At 40.5% G+C, this 21,742-nt stretch overlaps 1 protein-coding gene and 1 long non-coding RNA gene across 2 annotated transcripts in view; one reads left to right on the plus strand and one right to left on the minus strand.

Annotated features, from left to right (window-relative positions):
• Positions 1-14,786: 14,786 nt before the first annotated feature.
• The window catches only part of LOC107675458 (uncharacterized), a 38,740-nt gene continuing 31,784 nt past the window's right edge, over positions 14,787-21,742 (minus strand). Inside the window, exon 3 of the long non-coding RNA XR_001632597.1 lies at positions 14,787-14,895. This is a non-coding gene — a long non-coding RNA (uncharacterized LOC107675458). The remainder of the gene's footprint in view (positions 14,896-21,742) is intronic.
• znf469 (zinc finger protein 469) overlaps positions 15,879-21,742 on the plus strand; it is a 12,485-nt gene continuing 6,621 nt past the window's right edge. Inside the window, exon 1 of the mRNA XM_016469814.1 lies at positions 15,879-21,742. This exon is cut by the window's right edge and continues 6,621 nt beyond it. Coding sequence (XP_016325300.1) covers positions 15,879-21,742 — 5,864 coding nt within the window.

Genomic DNA, 21,742 nt, shown 5'->3' on the forward strand with positions numbered 1-21,742 from the left:
AATTCTTCCCATCCAGTTAAGAATCTGGGTTTTTCAGGATGGAATACTAGACTAACGGAGCAACCGCATCACAGGTTGGGAGGAATTACGGAGCTGACTGGCAATGAATGACTTGCTCAGATGCAGTTTCCCAAATTCCTTGACAAAGATGCAGAGAACAGATCCAGGCCCAGCTTTCCGAGACGATCTGTAGTAGCATTTATCAAACCAAAGTAATTTTTTTTTACATATATAAACAACCCCCTGCAAACCACCCTAACCTCACAGCAGAGATAAAAGCTCATACCAGTGTCTTATGAAGCAGTTTTTCTGTCCCTTTTTAGGTGCCTTGGGAAGGTACTCCTTTTATTCTTACTGCATGGTGGCTAGACACTTTTAACGTTTCAGAAACCTCTCAAAAACCTTTATGAGCTACTATGTCATTTTAATCACCTTCCCATTTGGAGTCAGACTGCCTGATAGAGAAGAAACTTCAGTTGGGTCACTTTCCTAGAGACGGGATTCTCAAAAGCCTTCTTTCTCACATTACTCCCTTTCTAAAATGAGTACAAAATCGGACAACAAACTGTTTTGCACATTTTCATGTCTCTGAACAAGAGCTTAGAATTAATAGTGTACTTACTGTACCCAGACTGCAGCTATATTTTTGTGTGAAGTTTAAAGCTGTTTGTCCAACTGAGGTAAGGAAAAATGTAGAAAATTTGAGGGGCAGAGACATAAAAGGATCTATTTTGGATTTGGGCCTGACTGCTGGCCCTTAGCTGGCCCAGCACTGGCCCCACCCTCAACCAATTAACTGAAGTTGGTATACAACTTTATTGCCGTGGGATTCTGATGCTGCCAAAGCTTTGGACAGACGTGCTGTAACTTAGGGAACGGGAGAACGAGGGTAGGAAAGAAAGAGAGGCACATAAGCAGCTGCAGGACAAAGGTGAGTTCCTGACATGGATGGAGAGGTAGAGGTACACATAATGAAGGAAGAGAGAGTGAGAACAGTGGAATCACAGATCCTAGTTTGTTCTTGCTGCCGAGCCCTGTAATGGTCTGTGACAGCGTTTCCTCAGCGGCCCCCAAAGGCAAATGGTTTATTCATCAGCGGCACTCCAGAGTGTGACCACTGTGTGCTTTGCTCACACAGAGAGGTGATACATAAATTACACCCTGCATTCCTCACTCCTCACTTTTGATTGGACTGATAGCTGATCTGTTTGTCTTTCTGTAGGTTTATGTCACAGGGAACCTGCACATAAGCCCTAACTGCAAGAACATTGCAGAATTCTAATAACAAAGTTAATCCTGACCATAATGATACATAGTTACAATAATGAGTTAATAAATAGAATAATACAAATTGTCAACCAGTCTGCTGAAATCCATATGTCTTTGTGACATTTACAATGTTTTTGCTGAGTTGTATGTTTATGTTGTTTAAGGCAGCCCTTTAACCTTATGACCCCATCCTGACCTCTCCTCCTTTCCTTTGGATAACATCATCAACATGCTCACTCTTCTTTATATCTTCCTTTTCATTTTTTTTCAGTGCTATAGATAAAGAGACTGAAAAGGAGTGTAATTATAAACATTAGCTCTTAGTATGTTGCACATAAAACAAACTTGAGTGTGCTTTGTTGATAAACAGGATACTTTACAATCTAATCAAATTTGTCTTTCAATAGATATGAAAGATAGATAGGCTGGTAAGGTTAGGGATTGAAGCTTGGCAGCCTGAAAGGCAACCTTTTTGGAACAGGACAAAAACATAACAGTCCTGGCTGTAAATAGCTTGACTCTTTTTGTTTTTTTGAGTAGTAGAGAATTGTTTTTCCCAATTTTTTTCCCAATTTTCCCCCAGTGTTTTCACACTACCATAAATAGATGCATTTATCCAGCTGTAGGTAGGAGTAGCTTTAATTGTGTCATTATGGGCAGATGGTCTGAACTAGGAGAAGATACGAAATAGAAGTTACGAAATCTTCCCTTTATATACATTGGAGTCAAGGGCTTGAACAGATTAGTGTAGTGTCCAGCTATAAAAACAGGCATAAAAAGGGAAAGTATGAATAATGTGCTTTGGAGCAGGATTACAACCTGCTGTGCAGATATTTTTGTTGTAAGAAGGGTCTCTTGACTCTCACCTGAGGCCCTAGAGTCCTTATCAGCAAACAACTGCCTGTAAAGTAAATGTTACTTCCAGCCTTTCAAATAAGTAAGTTTCATCATTGTGGCTGTAATAATCAATTGGTCACAGTGTTTATTTTTTATTATTCTTCTGTGCTTTGTTCATTGTTTTCTGCAATGTTAAAAAAAAAATGTTTAAAAAAACTTGTAAGGGTTGACTAAATATATGGGTTTTTGAGAAGCAATCAAACTTGGTACAACAAACTGTACTAGTATACTATTTAGCAAATTTATAGAAAGTAATTTACAATTTACAGTAAACATATTACAGGGACAATTCTCCTGATGCAAAGTGCCTTGTTCCAGTACACATTTCATGGATGGCACCTTGTGAGGTTCGATCTTACCACCTTTCAGTTACCAGCCCAGAAAACTGGACCATACCACAAAATGAAAGAGTTGAGTAATGCTTGAGATTATACGCTATTTGTGGCATGCATAACATGAAAACTATGAATTAGTTAGTCACACTCTATCTATGCTCAATCTAGCTCCAGGTCTTGCTTTGGTTTGGCTGCTTCCCTTGAACCGCAGAAAGTCTACAGTGGTCTAATAGACAGAGGACACTTGTTGCAGCTGGGCATCAGGTTCATACTCACTGTACCCAAAATGAGCCAAAGCTGCCCACACAGGAGGGGGGCACAGACAGAGGCTCACCTCTGGGCACCTATGCTTGATGCATAATGCTGCCTGAAGGTTGTTCTAATATGAGGAGGAAAAGTAACAAACGTGAATCAGTGCAACATTCCTTTAAAGTTGGACATGTTTAGCAAGAAGCCCTTTAGCAGGCGCTTTTATCTAAAACAACTTGCAGTACATTTATTACAGGGTTTGTCCCCTTGTAGAGTCTTGATTAAGGGCACATGGTAATAGCTCACTACTTGCGACTCAGCAGCCTTCTGCTGACCAACCTTGAGCATTAACCAATGCTAAACTAACCCATTGTATTGTGTCTGTTCCAGGGATGTGCTAACTCTGGTCCTAAAGGGCCACTCTCCTGCGGAATTCAGCTTTATCCCTAATCAAACAAGACTAAAAAATCTAATCTAAAAATCTTCAGGATTACTTGAAAATTACAGGCAGGTGTGTTTGATTAGGGATGGAACTAAACTCTGCAGGAAAGTAGCCCTCTGCAGGAAAGTAACCAAAGTTGCTCATCCCTGATCTAGCCAGTTGAATTGTGGTTGAGGTGATTAGAATCTTTGTGTTTTATTTTGATTGCGGTTGGTTTATTTTGTTTGTGGCATTTCTGAACCTCTACAAATCTACACATTACAGAAAGGCATTTCTATAAGCTTGGACTTTTCCACAAGAGAGTATTTTTACATGTATGGTACTCCATATTATTAGCATAATGGGGAACAATATTTGATTAAGCCAAACAAGGAACTGAGAATGATGAGAGCTTTAATGGGATCTGATCAAACCAGTCACTCTGTCAATAAACAGGTCCATTTATGACTGACCCCAGCACAGCCCACCTGAATGAGGTCTCTGCCAGCAAACCTAGATCCTGCTGACCCTAGACCAGCCTGTGAGAATGACTGCTGGGTCTGTCTGTGTTGAGTGGATTATCAATACCAGTTCTGTGCTACAGTGAGTGGATCAGTACCAGTTCTGTTCCAGAAGATCTCAGTTGGTCGTACATGCTGTCTGTGGCCAGACTCACAGCTATGAATGGTCCCATGCAGCCACTGTACAGAGCGTCATTCTTCTCTCTGTGATGTGGGGCTGACATCCAAGGGGTAACCCAGGGAGGAAGCCAGCAGTGCTGGGTGAATATTTTCCTATCCCCCCACCAGGAGTAGACGTATCAGGTGCTGTTTTGTGTAAATGTGTCTTAAGCTTAAAGAAATCTAAGCTGTTTTCATTGACGGGGAGTGAGGCAATTGTAGTGAAGGAGGGGAAAAAATGGTCCTTTCTCAACACCCCCATTTTCTCTCTAACTCTCATTAGATGAGCAAAGAACAGAAGGAAAAACATCCAGGCCCTCGCGGCCTCGCCATTAATGCCCCTGGGCTTGTTTGTGTTCCCAGTTATTCACCCACTTTGCCATTTCCCCAGGAATCTTAAACACCCCTGACTCCCTGTTCCACCTGGACAAGGGCCTCTGCACAAATACTGTGTGCCCCACTATCACAGTTTTGTCTCTTAAGCTGTGTTCAGGCCCAGATGGTGCTCTGTAATTCCAGGAATAGCAACTTAATACCCCTTCTACCAAGTTCCACTTCCATACCTATCCTACCGCCCCCCTTTTTAGTGAACCACCCACTCCAAAAAACTACCAGGTTTAGAGTGACTCGATTCAAGAGCCCTCTTCATTTTTGGGAAAGGTAACCTCCCAGACTTGCCCCAGACATCTTGATGGACCTTGTAGCCCCTTTAAGGCCCCTTGCAGTGACTGACACTGCACATCACCCACATGACAGGATTTTTATAACACGCACACCGAGGAGCCAAACGGTGCCTCAGAGGCCTCAGATCGGAGACACAGAGGAAAGTCAAGTATAGGCTCTCTCCTGAATCTCAGGGGCTTTCACAGGGAAATATTTGTGAATTTGAAAAAATAAAGTCATCCTGGAGCAGCAAAGGAAGATGAATGGGGTCCTGTGCTGCACTGCCGGGTGTACTGAACCCCTCTGTTTTGACTTTTTTTTTCTCACTAGCCAAGTGGGTACACTGGGCCGCTTGTGAGGAAAGGGGGCGGAAGCAGGAAGTGGCTGTGTAAGGTGATCTTGCAGTGCTGCACAGAGACTCTTTTCAACAGCGGTCTCTCACTCCATCGCAGCGACACATCAGGCAGTCCTCAGGCCACATAAACAGCAGCTCACACCAGGGACATCCCAGCATGCACTAGCACCCCGCCGCCAGCCTCAAAGACTCAACATATGAGAGAGAGAGAGAGCCATTCAGCGGTGGAGCTGGTAATCTCAGTCACCAAAGTATACAGCTTAACTACCGCCTTTTTGAGAAAAATTACATATTCTGTCACAAGCTGAATGTTTGTCTTTTACTCAGACCGGATGTATAGGTTTGAAAGTGTCATAACTGTGTGTTTCTCTGTTTCCTGTTTGTATTTATATAGCATCTGTGCAGCTATAAATGCTTCAAGCAATGGTCACCAGCTCAACACTGATAAATTCTATAGTGTAATATATAGCACACATAGCAGTTGATCAGTTACGTTAAATACAAGGATATTGTTTTTAAAGTGTGGTGTACAAAATGTGAGTTGACGTGACTTTGGAAGGTGCGGTATGACAGAATTGTTTAAAGCATGTTATTGTTTCCAGAAGCAGCTAACAGCATTCGTCTGAGGTACCTTGTGGTTCTGTTTCCTATCGCATATGTGCATGGGAGTTTGTGTGTACATAGCCACATTATTCAGTTGAGTAGCTCTCAAAGTTCAAAGAAGATTAAAGTTTTCACCATTATAAGACACTCCTCAGACAGAAAAGCACTCATAAACTCTTCCAGTGATTTGTCATTCCAAAATTAACTGGAATAAATTGTATTAGGTGGCTACATGGCTCATCTTTCGCATCTTTTTTTTTTTTTTTTTTTCTTCTCCTTCCAATATCCAATAAAGCATCACACACTGACTGGTATACTTAAAAAAGGTTGAGTTGTAATTAGGTCATTTGGACATTTCCTTGGACTATTTAAAGGAGGCATGCTTTAGGAAAATGTGGGTACGAACTGACTCACCCGTTCATCGCCTGGAATTCCCTTCTACAGTTGGCTAGCCGACTACTGTTTTTTGGCCTGCAGGGACAATTTAAATAGAATGTGACAAATAAATGGAATAATGACAAGTGGTTGAATGAGTCACACTGACGCCCATCCTTTATTTTAAGGAGTCAGAGGCTGCTTTAGTGGCAGGCCTGGAATTTTATACACCGCTGTAAGTGGACCTTCCTTGCATTCTCATCCGTCTTTCTCTCCTCTTTCAGTTCTTTTTCATCCCTTATCCTTGTTCTCCTCATTCATCCTTTCTTTCTAATTTCTCTTCTTAACTCAATTTTTTCAAGCATTCACCTTTTACTTCTTTACTCACCCTAAACTTCACTCCCTTCCAGTGCCATTTAACCTTTGACAGCAAGATAAATTACATTTCAGCACGCCACTGTTTTGACCCTGATTTTGTACTTTCCTGTATGGAAATAATGACCTTGAATTGCCTGAAGCCACAAACACCCCTTGCAAGCAAGTCCCGTCAGCTAAGTGATAATTCTCACATACTGGAAAGAATCCCTTTTGTAACATCTAGCAAGTCTGGGAAACTTTTAAATTAAATCAAAAGGCCCTGAAAGGTGCAATCCTTAATTTGAAGCTAAACACATTAAGTAGCCAATCCACACAGAACAGATATGTGGTTTTAAACATTTTTCCCCATTAGATCAGTATTTCCCAACCTTTTTGTATCCCCACAGCCCGATCAGTAGCGCTCAAAATCCTACATCGATACAACAGAAATGTGTTTCTATGAACTTCTGAATATTTATTAGCATTATTATTAAGATGTTCAAAGTCACATACCATGTATTTAGTGCCAAAGCTTTTATTCAGGCAACTGTATAAAACATTTTGTTTTCTTGCCTTAAAAAGACAATTAATCATGATCAATTTTATTTAATTATTGTTATTAACAAGACAAAATCATTCCATGTACCAGCCTGGGGTAGGAATTACTGCTTGTAAAGTGATTAACACTTTAATAGAAACCCACTACTGAGCTAATTAAAATGTCTTTGCATTCTTGTTGCTTGTAAATAGTCCTTTAAAATATCATTCTGTACTCTGATATGGAAAGTCACTGTTCAGCAAAGCTATAGAGTAATTAGGTAGTACTCTTTCAGTTTAGTCAAGTCAACAGCTCACATGAAGGATTGTAGCTTTCAGCAGAAGGCATAATATGGAAATATTATGTATAGGAGTATTGAGAGAGACTTTTTACCTGTTCCCTCCTCCTCCATCAATTATTCATAATTAATCAATCATTAAGTTGATGGTGCTGACTTTATAGGAAATGTCCGACTTCCTGTTCATCAATCATTTCAGGTACTGCAGGAAAGGCATAGAATCTGAATGCACTACACATTACATGTCTGCATGCATGTATACTGTATGTGTGTTGCGTGGAGTTTTGTGTATTGTGATGTGTTGTTTAAAGGGTTAGTTCGCCCAAAAATGAAAATTCTGTCATTAATTACTCACAAATAATGACTTTATTCCATTTATTTGTTTATTTACTTTATTTATTCTCATAGCAGCTCACACCACTCGTCGATCATCTTGGTACTTTTCTGGACCTTGAACGTGGTAGTTACCTTGCTGTCTATGGGAGGGCCAGAGAGCCCTCAGATTTCATCAAAAATATCTTAAATTGTGTTCCGAAGATGAATGAAGGTCTTACGGGTTTGGAACAACACGAGGGTGAGTAATTAATGACAGAATTTTCATTTTTGGGTAAACTAACCCTTTAATTTCAGACTTAATTAAGACAACATATTGAAATAAGTAATTTAACTGTCAAAATATTTAAGTCTATAATGTAAACATATGAAACTCGGTGAAAAAAGACCACATGCTCAGAATCTTTCCAACTGAAAGGTTTGTGCACTGCGGCTCTTGAGATTGAGAAGACAGGAGAAATCAAGGACACATACAGACTACAGATAGTCATACACTAGACATCTTGCTGAGTCCTGTCTCTCCGACTGTTAAAAACATATGTCCCAAATTCTAAGGTCAGAGTTCATTAGCCTGTGGGCAGGGAGCCAAACTTTTGCATTCTTCACTAGAATCCCTTATCTCGTATCTCTATGCAAGACCCCACCCTGATCCACACCTGAGAACATTATCATCAGTAATGTAGGCACAACCATGAATGTGTGCATTTGTGATTGCATACATACACAAATTTGCATGTAATGCTACAAAATTTATGCACATACATTTTTCCCAACCACCCTGAACACCTTAGCTAACTCATAGCGATGTTAAAACCCATTAAGCAAACTAAAACCCAACCGAACACCTTAGCAACCACAAAGCAACAACCCACAAAACTATCTGACAATCACATTTCCTTTATTTTCTGTCATGATAATAAGACTATTATATAAAATGTGTATCTTGATGTGTTGAGCTGTGGTATTCATGTGGAAGATACAGGTTTAAGTCTGGCCTGTGACATCTTCCCTAATGCTACCTATCCAATAAAGAGGGAAAAGCCCATATAAGTCAGATAAAAAAAAAATCCTTTAAAGTGATGTAGTGTGACTGATTATAATCGCAGTTTTGTTTGGGCAAAGGTAATTCCCCTTTTAGGCGCGGAGGGATTTGCCCTGCCACTCTCTCTCCGTTTGGCCCTAACTGAACCTCAACGTCAGTTGAACATACAGTATTTTAGTTGATACAGGCATTGAGCCGAAGAATAAAGGAGTTTAGCTCATGTGGTGCTGGGCTGTCCTCTGTCTTTGAGAGCTGCTGAGAGGATATGAAAGAAAAGTGGAAGTAAACGGCACTCGTTGCCAGACTTCTAGAACTCACTTATCTTTGGCTTGAGCCAAGCTTCTTGAATCATGTCCACTGGCCAGTGTTTTACCTCAGTCTCTCTCTTCAAGCAAGATCTTGGGCTGAAAGCCAATCATCACAATAGATAAGTCTGATTTTAACTTTATTTGAAAAAGGTTTTAGCATAATAAATGATCAACTATTAAGAGAATTTCCTCTGAAAACAGAGGTCTATTAAGAAGTGGAGTTGAAGAGGTGGAGAATGTACACATTATATGAATGAAATGGCTGTAATAGATTAATGAATAAATATAATCTCAAGCCGGGCACAGACAGAAGTCTTTGTACAGTAACTTCACAAAGTGACTGAAGTTATTGTATCCAGTTCAGAGCGTTTGGGGACATTTTGGTCATTAGCAGCGATCATGTATCACTTTCTCCTTTCGTCCTTGATGTTCATTTTATGGTTAATAAAATAAAGCTGATTCAGAAGTGTGACAAAATCCTCCAGCCTGGAAGAGGAAAGACCAGTGGAGGCTGATATTTTAAAGGGCTTAATTAGTGCTAATAATGTTCAAGGTCAACAGGTTCATAACGGGACTAGGAGCCTGACCCTCTTCTCAACTTATTAATGTCCCATTAGTTTAACCATCTATTGTTAACGCAAGACATTTTCTCACTTGCTCGCTGCGCGACTCGTGAGTAATGTTCCATATCCTTGTAGGCCTTTGGGAAATTGTGTCAAAAATGGGGAAAATCTCTTTTTAAACTGCCTGAAACAAAGATTCCATCATGTTTATGGAATGCTGTGGTTAGCGATATGGAAACAGACTGGGTCAGAAATTACATAGTAAAAATGGTCTGGTCTGGGGTGGAAAGGGAAAGTTTGAAGGGGGATAAAAGGGGAGCTTCTGGTACTACGCTCTGGTCTACCCCCACAACACAGAAACACATGAATGCTTCCTACTTATATCTAAAATTCTTCTCCACACTGCTCAGTACATTTCTGGAAAGGACGGTTATGAGGTAACTGTCTAGCACAACTGTCAGTAATCTCATATCATCCTGAAATATAACCTTCCAAAAAAAAACCTCCATGACTGAGAGAGGGATCAAATCTGATATACTTCCTTCTGGTACCCATCAGCTATCGTGCATGGCAAAAGCTAAAAATAAATGGGTTTGCGAGCTACTGCAGCTGTGTTTACTTTCCAAGCTGCTATTAAAGTTCTTTAATATCTGCATATAAAACACATCAATTTTACCAAATGAGAGTTATTTTTAAGTGTCATGAAGAATTATACTTGTTAATTCACATTAAAATGCTTGCAGGATACTGAAAAGTGCCGCCTCTCATTGTTGACTTTAGCATGGGTCTAAAAACTCAAGCAAATTGCTTAATGGATGTTTTCAAAATATTTTAAAGAGAGCTGATTCTTTTGAAGGTCGGTCTGGCTAATAGTCCACTTTTCAGGCAGAGCACCAGGTGTGTGGGTGTAAATGCTGGCAATCCTTTAGCCAGTTGTTGTGTTTTTGGCGTGAGCAGACTTAAAGCGATTTAGCTGCTACCTGTGAGATGAGAGGCAATCCCATCATCCCATGAGGGTCTTTCATAATCCTCGCAGCTTTTTAGATTTTCTTTCTGTTGTCTTTGTCTTTCCCCTTCTCTTCGAGGAGATCTTTTACCACAGTGAGCATCTGGAAAAAGCCAACAGTGTCAGGGAGGCCACCCAACACTCCTTATTGGCTTACAGGGAGATACAAGGAGCCTTTGTGTTTAAAGGTGCAGGATTCTAGAGGATGTGCCGTCTTGAGCAGCGCTATCCCAGATGGACCCTTCTTTGTTTTTGGAGCTTTGTCTGGAAGCCTGCTCACCATTCCTAAAAATGCCAGCTGAACCCCTGCAGAGCATCCAGTAAATGGCAAAGAGTTTATGGCTCTGATACACTACAGAGCGAAGTGGAGCAATGAAATGTTGATTAACTCAATGCTAAAAATTTTATTAGGCTACTTAAAAATCACCATAGTTAAATCAACATTAGATTGTCAAGTCTATGTTTCCTGTGAATAGCACAATTTATATTGAATATGATGCACAGGTTTGGTACCTTTTGTAGAGCATTTTAAATTAGTCACTGGTTCTATGTAGGCAGCACACTGGTTTTTGGAACAGAGCCTACATGTGGAGGTACTTGTGTAGAAATAAATCTACGGTGTGCATGTGTGAAAGCATAAATGATGGACACTCACTGTAGGTTTCTTGTCAGCTTCTTTGTATTTTGTGTAAGACTTTGGCTAATGCCAGTGTTTTCCTTCTTAGTGGAAAAGAAATGATAGTTTTGGCTTTCTGTAACATTGTTCTCAAGTGCTGGCTGGGAAATCAGGGTGCGCTGTATCAGGCGTGAATCATGTGTACATTTATCAGAATTTAGTCTGATAGTTGCACACAGGAGTAAAATCAATACCATCAGTAACAAACAAATCATTTCAGACCCCAAGAGGTCACACCTCAAGGTTATAAAGACGATTTATAATTCATTTACGCCCAAGTAATGGGCAGGTAATTGCTTGGGTTCCATATGCTGTAATTAATAGACGGATTGCCAAGGGAAAGAGACAGAATAGGACTAATGGAGGTTTAATTGGAGATGATATCTGACATGATATTTTCTCAGAGGTGTTAAACTGTGTGTTTTCATTGTGATTCAGACCACATACAGTACATCCTGTGTGGGGTGGGAGGAGAAAAATGTATCTTAGGAAATTAAGGTTTTCTCAAAGACATTTAACTGTTACAGCTTAAATGAGGAAAACACACCAAATAATTAATAATAATAATTTGAGATTGTGTTCACATGCCAAAATATGTTTATGTATTCAATGTGACGTACAAACAAACAGAACTTTCCCTCCGCCCTGAGCTTTGTGTGGGTGCGCGTGTGGTACAACCATATGGAGCTTTTGGTAGTGTGTGGGCAGGCTGATTTGACACGCAGGCTGTGAAACACACAAGCTTGCCTTAATTGACTTATAAAACTGCCTAAAATGCTGTTTTATGAAGCCATTTTCAGACAACTCTCACGGAATTTGATATCAAGTCATACTTTGCAATGAAATGTGCGACGGGCACTCTTTATTTCCTGGCCAATTTCTCATAAACTTTAATCTTTCATGAGTAAAAACAAAAAAACAAAGTTGGCTTACCAGAGCTAAAGTTTCACCAAATATGCACTTCAAATAGTGTATGGATGGATAAGTGCATTAATTCATGGTCTGCGTGTGGCGAGGACTGGCTACAGGAAGAGTAGCGATAGGGTGGGGAAGTCGAACTGACAGTTGTGAGGATATAAATGACTCCATGTTCTTTGTATGCTGACAGCTCTGGCTTTGGTGATACTTCTAGTAGGCTCATGTGAGTCCTGCAACTTCGGTCTTTGTTGTCACTGTCAGCTTGTGTTCCCCTCTGTGGCCATTCCAGGGGGCTGGCTGGCCTGGGCAAACACAGAGGGAGACGTGATGTATGGCTCCCGGCCAGATCGAGCTTAGCCTCTGCAGGGTGCTCCCAGCAGTCGAGTGGAGTTGAGTCATCCTTCAGGCCGCGGGGAAACGATCAGACACTCCAGCTTTGACTATGACAGGAGCTGGAGGGGGGATGTGACTTTTCACAGCCAGATCCAAACCTAGGCAGGGCTCGGACTCCAGACCAACCTGCTAAATACCAGAGCCAGGTGGACGACAGGATAGAAGAGATAGCCTTTGAGAAGGATGACACCGAAAGAGTTGAAGAAAACATAGCCATTCAGTGTAACAGATTTATCTGAGATTTTCAACTGTTGTGCTTTTTTTATATAACATTGCAGGATATTAACTTGATGCACTAGTCAGTCATAAGACACATCTGAAACAGGGTTTTTAATTTATTTTTTTCATTTTCAGAATTTACATATGAATTGATTTGTAAAAGAAGAATTTAGTTGAGTCCTAAAGTACATTCCTTCCAAAATCAACTTTGGGTTAATTTATGTTATGCTTGAAATATTAAGATGGACGTAAGTAGGGATGTACGGAAATAAGTATGTTGATTTTGAGCTATTAAGCCTCAGGTTTTCTGTAGCCCAAGGTAAGAACAGTCCTAAAGCAGGCAAAATTGTAAAATAGTCACAGTTATAGTTGTCTAATTTATTTATTTAATGTTTTATTTGTTAGGGACAGATACAATAAACATAGATGAAAATGTAAAAAACAATCATCCCATGCATGTACCATAGTGCTTGTAGCCGAAGCTAATTTGCAACACTTGTCCCTAGGAGGGCTTTTATAAATTACAATAAACAAGTAATGCACAAATTTATAATATAAATACACTAAACATGACTGCAGGTTTGTTGATGTATCAACCAAGATTTCGTGGCCTTCTTAAAAAAAATAAAATTTACAGTAGATTTTAAATAGTCAGGCAATGAATTCCAAAATTTTACACCTTTCACTGAGAGAACAGTCTGAGCAAATGATGTTTTACAATGTATAACTTTACAGTTTCCACTAGAAGCCGCTCTAGTGGATCTACTGCTTCCCTGCAATCTCTCGAAAAATGTACATAAAGGCATAGGAGCAAGACCATTTAAACATTTAAACACAAACTTTACATAATGAAAAAAGACAAAGTGAGCAAAGCTCAAAATCTTGTATTTGTCGATTTCTAAATGCTTTAAACAGCTGCAAGTCTATTTCATGTCTAGTTTTAAGAAAAGTATTTAAGGCATAATCTCTGTTTCATTAATTGACGTATCGTATCATTTATCCAAGGAAGCTGTATTTTTCTATATGATTTCTTCCGACATTTAATAAATTTATCTACGACTGATATGAATCATAAATTCATCACAACATTTATTTACATGATTATGTTGTAAAACTTATTGCCATTAATTCCTTCTCAAATTCAGCCTGGTCTTTACGAGGAATCTCAAATTTTACTAATCCATCATGATTATTATGATACCTTACTAATCGTTTTTTTTTTTGTTTTCTAGCAATTAATACCATATTATGATCAGACAAACCACAAACTAAATTATACGTTTTTGTTATACGTTCAGGTTTATTCGTAAATACCAAATCTATCAATGTTTGTGTTTTCCGACTAATACGAGTGGGTCCACTAATCATCTGTCGATAATCATATTTTGAGGTTAGATCCTTAAGCTTTTGTCTACAACGCTTATCTAACCAATTTATATTAAAATCTCCGAAAACAAGTACATTTGTAGCTGCATCTTCTGTGGAAGTTTCACTCCTTTACTCTCTTCAGTATTCTTAAATGGGCTTACTATTTATGAAATAGCAGAGAGTGATATGCTTGGGCAAGAGCAACCATCGCTAAAGGTCCTTTCTCAGTGGTGAAACAGTGGAGACTATTATTTCCAGGCTTCTCTGCCAATTGGATACTAAGATCAGTGGCTCTTAGGACTCAATGTGTGTAATTTATTTTTTATTTTTAACAGAGTGCTTCAGGGGTTTGTTCTTAGGCGAGGTATGTTGTGCCACACCCTTATTAGTCATGCTGTCATACTTTACCAGTGAAATATTCACTGTACACTCAACATTATGAATTGCCTGTCTGTCAAAATGCCCCATTTGCTTCAAAAGAAATGTAATGCGTAGTTCACATGTTTTAAAACGAGTCATAGCAGAGCTCTCATACCTGACTATTTTATCAAAAGATGAGCCCAGTGCTGTAGCCTGTGGCCAAGTCAAGGAAACACAAGTTGATTGCACTGCATATACAAAGCATATTAAATTTGACAGGGAAAAAAAAACGTGATTGTGGAAGAAATCTGTGAGAAGCCAAAGGTAATGTATTGGCTTGTAAGATCGAAGTAAATAGATGTCGAGATCGATTACAGTCTTTTGTCTTGTGCAAGTTGCAGTACAACCCATTTCTGAATTATATACAGCAGTGCACTTACTTGTGGGAGGTATGAATGAGATGAAAGGTTAGGGTGACAAGTGAAAGTGAGGGAGGAAAAGTAGCTTGACCGACATTTCCCACTTTTATGCCACATTACGCAGATATATTGTTAGTGCTCTTTAATTTTGTTCTTGTACCATGCCATTATGGATGCTGGGTCATGTGTGCCACAGGGAAGAATAAATCACGTGATCAGGTTGTGGGTTTTGGTCCAGAATGTGTTGCCTCTAGGAGAAAACAGGAAAAAAAACAATCCAATAAAAAGTAAAATGCAAAAAGAGTTATTTTCCACATAATTTCCATAGGTCACATCTGTACACATATTTTCCCACTGCTTTTACTTATGTGGATGTGCAATTGAAAGAACGAGAGGCAAGTATTGACCTGTGATTGTTTATCCCTCCATCCCCAAATGGCCTTAAAGCAAAAGGCACTTATAGTCTTTCTGGACATATAACTATTTTCTAGGGTCAGCTGCTGAAAGTACGCAGTTAAAAGGCACTTGTATACATAGATTTTCCAAGCAGAGAAATAACACTTTGCTGCCAAACTCTCAGCTGCTTATAGTCTGTCCACAGCCAAAACACACTTAGCCAAAGTAAACCGGACTATAAGCAATGTCTGGAGCACCCAAAATAGGTCATACACAATTAAATGTCTTTTCACTGAGATTTTTATGTCATAGTAACTAGTGTGGTACATTTTGTGTACAGTTTCATGCTTTAATTTGCATTCTTGTTGATTTATGGGAATGAAGTGTAGGCCTACTGTGTGTGCCAAAATTGATGCGATTCTGCCCTCTTTAGGTGTGAAGTGGAATTTCTTGGTCTCAGTCTATTTCCCAGTGCTACAAAATAAACATTTTTCCACCCGAATGATTGCTTTCATGTGTAATTACAATTTATTAATAATGACTGAGCAGTATAGCATATTTTGATAATGTGACATTTTTACGTTACATATGTTAATGAAATATTATCTAAAGTGAAAACTGACATTTTCTTATCCTCTCTCTTCTATTTTCAGAACATCAAGATGACAGATGAACATTCCATCATTAGGGAAATAAAGAGATAAGGAAGAGAGAAAATAATCCTGTGCTTTGAACTTCTGCTACCGCAGGCCTATTGATTCTGACTGGAACACAATGTGTCCATGTCGCAGCCTGCACAGATAAGGACCAGTGTGCTAAACTATCCACACCGGCATCATGACTGAAGAGACTAAACAGCCCTTGGCTGCCAAAGAGCTGGATAATGAGTCCAAAAAACAGGATAAGGGGGCTGTGGAGCATAAAAGCTTAAAAAAGTCCCCTGAGCACTTTCACAATGTGAGTCTGGAGCCACAGGCTGTGAACAATCTTGCTAAGTTTGCAGAAAAAGAGAGAGACAACACGCAGCAACGTGAGGCTGTGATTCGGCCACAGCAGGCTGGAAAGATTGATTTTAAGTCACTGCAAAATCATTCATTCAATAGCAACAGGACGTGGCCCAGCGTCAAGGACAGCCCTCAGTCGCCTAGTGGAAAGAGTCGCAATAGAGACAAGAGTAAAAAGTCAGGAAAAGGAGAGCGTGGCAACCCGCAGCAGTTGTACAGACTGAGTATTACAAACCCACGCTCAAATCCCACAATTGGGATAGCCTATCCCCAGCAGAAAATCTCACCTCCAAAGAAGATTGAGTCTAGCAGGGGTCCTGTCTCAGGCAGCTACCGCTTCCATGTACCTAGTATTCCAGAGCGAGAGGCTGAACTGCAGCAGGAAGAACTACAGTTCAGATGTTTCCAGGAGGGCTCGCCTAACCTTACTTCCCAAAGCTATACCTCACAGGCTGTTGGCGCCCCCTGTGGAGGACCTGCTCACCAAAATCCACCACAACTGCAACAGAAGCCCAGCCCAATCGAGAGCAATAGCACACAACCTGCCAATGAAACTTTATTCCCTGACTTTCAACTGAGCGAAACAGACACATGGCAGTCTTCAGATAGGACTTTCAGAAACAATAGTTTTGGCCTTAATTCACAAAAGCCAAACAACCTTGTGGACTTGAACAAGACCAATGCTAGTTTTATACCCATGCAATTTCAGTATGGATACCCATTGTTAGAGGAGTCAGCCTCTGATTCCTTTCCCTGTGATCGAAATGCACAGTCTCAAGATTACATTGATATTGCTGTTGCCCCTAACCAGGTTTCTCATAATTCATTTTCCTTTCCATCCTCTGCAGAGGGACATGAGGCCATGCAAAGTAATGTACAGTTTGGTAATGATCAGGTAGAGGACAGGCAGTCATACCAGTTACACCCTAAACCACCCCAGTACATACAGACACAACATGGTGTGTCATCATCTGTTCCTAGCAATGATGAGAGCTCAGTATCAAGCACTCGCCAATCAGAGCAGAGTAAAAGTGTTTCAGATAAATCTGATTCTTTTAGTCCAGTAGACAACAGGGACACAGGCTTTGCGGTAGTGGGCAAGAGAGGCTGCCATCTTAAAAATGGCACCACCAGCCAGAGAGTTCTTATTCAAGGCAGTGTTCATCATATTCGGAATATTGCACAAGGTTCAAGTTCCCAAATACATGTAATTAGCCCTCCACATAATGGTATTCACATCAGCCCAGGGCCTCTTGATAAAAGTGTAAGTAAACACCATGTCAGGGTATCACACCCATGGGAAGGACCAAACAAAGCCTTTCCACCACCACTCATAGACCAGACTCCTACACCTTACCCCTTTCAGTACCAACCAGCACCAGAACAGAGACCAAACGGCAATAATGGCCGTATGCCTTGGCAGCAGATACGCTTCACAACTGCCATGCCAAACCAAAACAGGATTGATCTTTCCAGGCAACTGAGCAATCAACAGCTTACTTTTTTGATAGGCCCATCAGACTGGCAAGATAATAAGCCACACAAAAACAGCAACCAGAAAGATTCGAATAACTTTCTCAACAAAAATACAAATGAGGGCTTCTCAAACCAAAGGCAGGACAGTGTCAAGCAAGGCTGCAACACAATTCCACCCTGTCATTTTACAAACAAGGTAGATACAAATCAAGGTCAGGTGGGTGATGCCAAGAATAAGTCATTATACTTTGGTATTAACCACTCAGTGCCAGTGACATCATCAAGAAACTGTAGCTACCCTCCGTTACATGTAGCACCCTTAGGGCTGAAGATGGTGTCACCATATGACTCTCCTTCACATTCACCTACTCAAAATCCAGCATCTAGCAGTACATGTTCATCACTCTCCCCAGCCTCCACAAACTCTGTCAACAGTAACTCTGATGACAGCCAAATTTCAAAGGTTCTGTCCCCTCAGTTTTATCAGCAGCAACAGGATAAGGCATTGATATCATCTAGTAACATGAACACCAACCAGCATCACTACCATTCAGAAGCATCCAGAGGCTTGCACTATAAACAAGAAAAAACCAAAGAGAACATTGCAAGTTTCATGCCACATAACAGGCATTCAAAGTCCAACATGGACAATGGGAAAGGTTGTCTGGAGACCTACAGAACAGAAAACCATCCCCCACCTCCGTATTCTGCCCACCAACTCGCCACATCATTAGTCTCAGCAAACCTTGACCAACTGGATGTGCTTTTGACATGCAAGCAATGTGATCAGAATTTTAATAACCTTGTCTCTTTTCTTGACCATAAGCAATACTGTGGACAGCATACATTTGCACAAAATGATTTTAAAGATGTGCCAAAAGTGGAAGACATAAGGAAGTTTCAGACGGACCACACAAAAGCCATGTCATCTGGATCCAGTTACACAATTTTGCGGAGTTCTTCAGATTTGCATCTGTCTCTGCTTGGACTAAACAAGAATGGGGAAATAGTTTCAGATAATGAAACCAAAGGAGATATAAAAGATGATCCAATGAAACTGATCTTACCATCTGCACCCCTGCCGGATTTAGAAATGGAAGATCCCAAATTGGATAGCCTTATCACAGAGGCTTTGAATGGACTAGGCTATCAGTCAGACAATGCAGAGATTGATAGCAGCTTTATTGATGCATTTGTTGATGATGATCTCACCACTACTAAATGCACATCAACAAGACAGACTTTGACTGCCAAAGACTCCACAACATTTGAAGGTAGAACAAACAATGAATCAACATCCAGTGAGAGATCTCAAGCTCACAGCAAATATCCTTTTGACTCAGACAGCCTTAGTTCACACAGCAAACTCACAGACAGCTCTTTCAAAGAAAGCCAACATGAGTTGATACAGAAGGAAGTCCTCAAATCAGAAACCTCTCCAAAAGAGTCCCAGTCACAGGAGTCAAACTGCACACAAATTGAGTGGGAAACAAGAAAGTCAGAGCAAAGAGAAGAGGAAAATGATTACAGTTCCAAGTTTCTTCTATCAAGCAAGTTTTCTGCAAGATGTGGACTTAAAAGCTTGCAGAGTAGCACAGCATTAGTTAAAACAACATCCACCTGTGCCAGTAAAAGTCCAACAGCTCAGAAACCGATACCAACAGAAGGAAAAAGGAAGAGGACAGGTGGCGGAAGCTGGAGTAAAGAACTTATTCACAAAATTGTTCAACAAAAGAACAAGTTGCATAAACTCCATGTGAAGGGCACCAAAAACATGCAGTTTTCACTTGTGATGGAGAGAGTGACTCCTGCAGTGCAGAACCCTACTTTCAGGGAGTATGATTACGTTTCTGACTCAGATGATGACTGTGAGCCTGTGAAGATAGCCAGTCAGGGACGTCTCAGCCAGAGTATTCGTTGCAAGTACACATACACTAAAGAGTGCAAGGGGAGGATTCGTGCTGACAAGAGCCGGGAAAGTTCATGGAAACAAAACAGAAATGAGTGCTTTGATCCCAAGAAAGCTTTGGATGTCTCTCCATCCTTGATGAAAGACAACCCTGGTCACCAAAGGCTCAGAAGACGGAGCAGTAGGTCTTCCACAAGCAGTGAACTGAGCACATCAATAAGTATTTGCAGCGACAGCATTGGCAGCCCGAAAAGTACTGATCATACAGATTCTGACTCTGAGAAACGAATAGAAGTACAGAGGGAAGATCAAGACTCTCTTGAACAGAATGCATTCGAAGAATCACCAGCAAGGGTACGGAAAGAGTCTAGTACATCACTGGCTTTGACCTTCACAAAAAATACAAAAAGGTACAGCACTGATAAGATACTACTCACTGAGCACAAGGATCGGTTCACTACTTCAAAATGTTCAAGCATTATCTGTAAGACTGAAGAGACTGCATCAGAGCATACAATGACTAAAAGTACTGTCAGCCTTGCCAGATTCAAAACCTCCAGAGTGGAAATAGAGGAAAAAGGGGACCACTACGGTGTTGAGGCAGGAATTCTTGCAACCACAGAGGAGCCATTCAAAACAGATTACCCAAAAAATATCACATCACCAAGAGGGTCTGGTATAACACCAAATCCAATGGAAACCACCAACAATAGAGATTCTAGCCATGTTTTTAAACTCAAAAAAGATGCTGTCACATCAAAGGGTAAATCCCACAAGAAAAGAACAAGTAGTTCTGAATTTTCAGCACCCTTTTTTGAGAAAGCCAGCAATGACAGCATATCAAGTGAAGAAGCCAGTAGAAGCTCAAATGATCTGTTCCCTGACCCCACACCTCTTTGCAGTTCACTTGTGGACAAAGTCTGTTTATCACCTTCAAAAGTCCATGATGCTACAGCACAAAAGAATGGACAATGTCTCATTCCCTATCCTTCAGAACATGATCAGAGTCTAATAAAGTCGCCCCTTTCTTTTGACACAACATCGATGTTTGGTGACCTTTCAGTGGGAGGTTTTGAGAACAATCTTTATCCAGATATTCAGCTTGCCAAAGAGAGCTTTAGTCCTCTGGAAACCACAACAGATAAGAAGGAACTTTTTGAGTCGTCATTCTCACCATTCTTAGAGCAGAGAAACTGGAATCTGATGGTTGATGTTACTCCTGTGCTGCCAGAAGAGATTTCTCAGTACAAAGAGGACTCTGACTCAGATGAGAATAAGGCCAATTTTATCCATGTCCCATTTGCTTTGCCAGAGAAATTAATGGACTACAATCCAAATCTCAACAGTAGCGTGTCAGTTGATGATCTGGAAATAAAAAGGATAGTTACAGAGCTTGAGAGTCAGCTGCAAACAGCCAAGCTTAGCAGCCCTCCACCATTAGACAGTGAGCTTCCAAAACCGTTAACCATGAGCAAATTCTCTCCACTGAGACTTGACCCTGACAGTGAAGAAGAGGACAGTAGTTTAGAGATGAACTGTTCCTCAGAAAATCTGCAAATTGCCAGACCAGTAGACTCCCAATCAGCGCTGTTCTCAGAATCTGATTTACCATGGTCTAGTCCGCTCACATTTGGATTGATGTGTGGACAGCAAGGTCTTCATACGCCAATGCATCCCTCTACTATCAACACACCAACTGATTCAGGACATGACCATTTGGATGTAAAGGACGGCATGGGGCTCACCATTTTGAACACAGAAAAAGGTTCACCTACACATCCAGAGGACAAAACAGAGAAGAATGACTGCTTAGACAAGTCAGAAGAAATGCTTGAGCATGAAATTTACACAGAAAATCTGATGAAGAGCTTGGAAGTGATCTCAGATTCTTTGTCTTCAGGTTTTACATCACCTCAGTCATCTCCTAATCAAGAGAGTGTGGTTCCTGAGGAACATGAAAAACAAGACCATGAACACTCTGAACAAAATGAGTCTGAGCATATGGAATCTAGAAACGCAGAAGCAGAGCTCACAAAGTTCTCAGTGGAGACAAGCACATTTAAAACAAACACAGTTAAACTAGAAGAGACAACCAGTGACATTTCTGGGTCAGGCAATAGAACAAAAGTCAGCCGAAATGAGACTAGCAATGACACTCTTCACAATGAATTAGTAGCGAATGAAAAACAGCTTGCTGAGAGTTCCTTTGAGAGTCCACAAACTACATACTGTGTGAACTCAAATGAAATCGACTCAAAGAAATCTTCAGTCTCCATATATGAACCCAAGTGTGAGTCCTCTGTCAGACAAAC

The sequence above is a fragment of the Sinocyclocheilus anshuiensis genome, unplaced genomic scaffold (assembly GCF_001515605.1).
Source record: "Sinocyclocheilus anshuiensis isolate Anshui unplaced genomic scaffold, SAMN03320099.WGS_v1.1 scaffold1270, whole genome shotgun sequence".
Lineage (NCBI taxonomy): Eukaryota > Metazoa > Chordata > Actinopteri > Cypriniformes > Cyprinidae > Sinocyclocheilus > Sinocyclocheilus anshuiensis.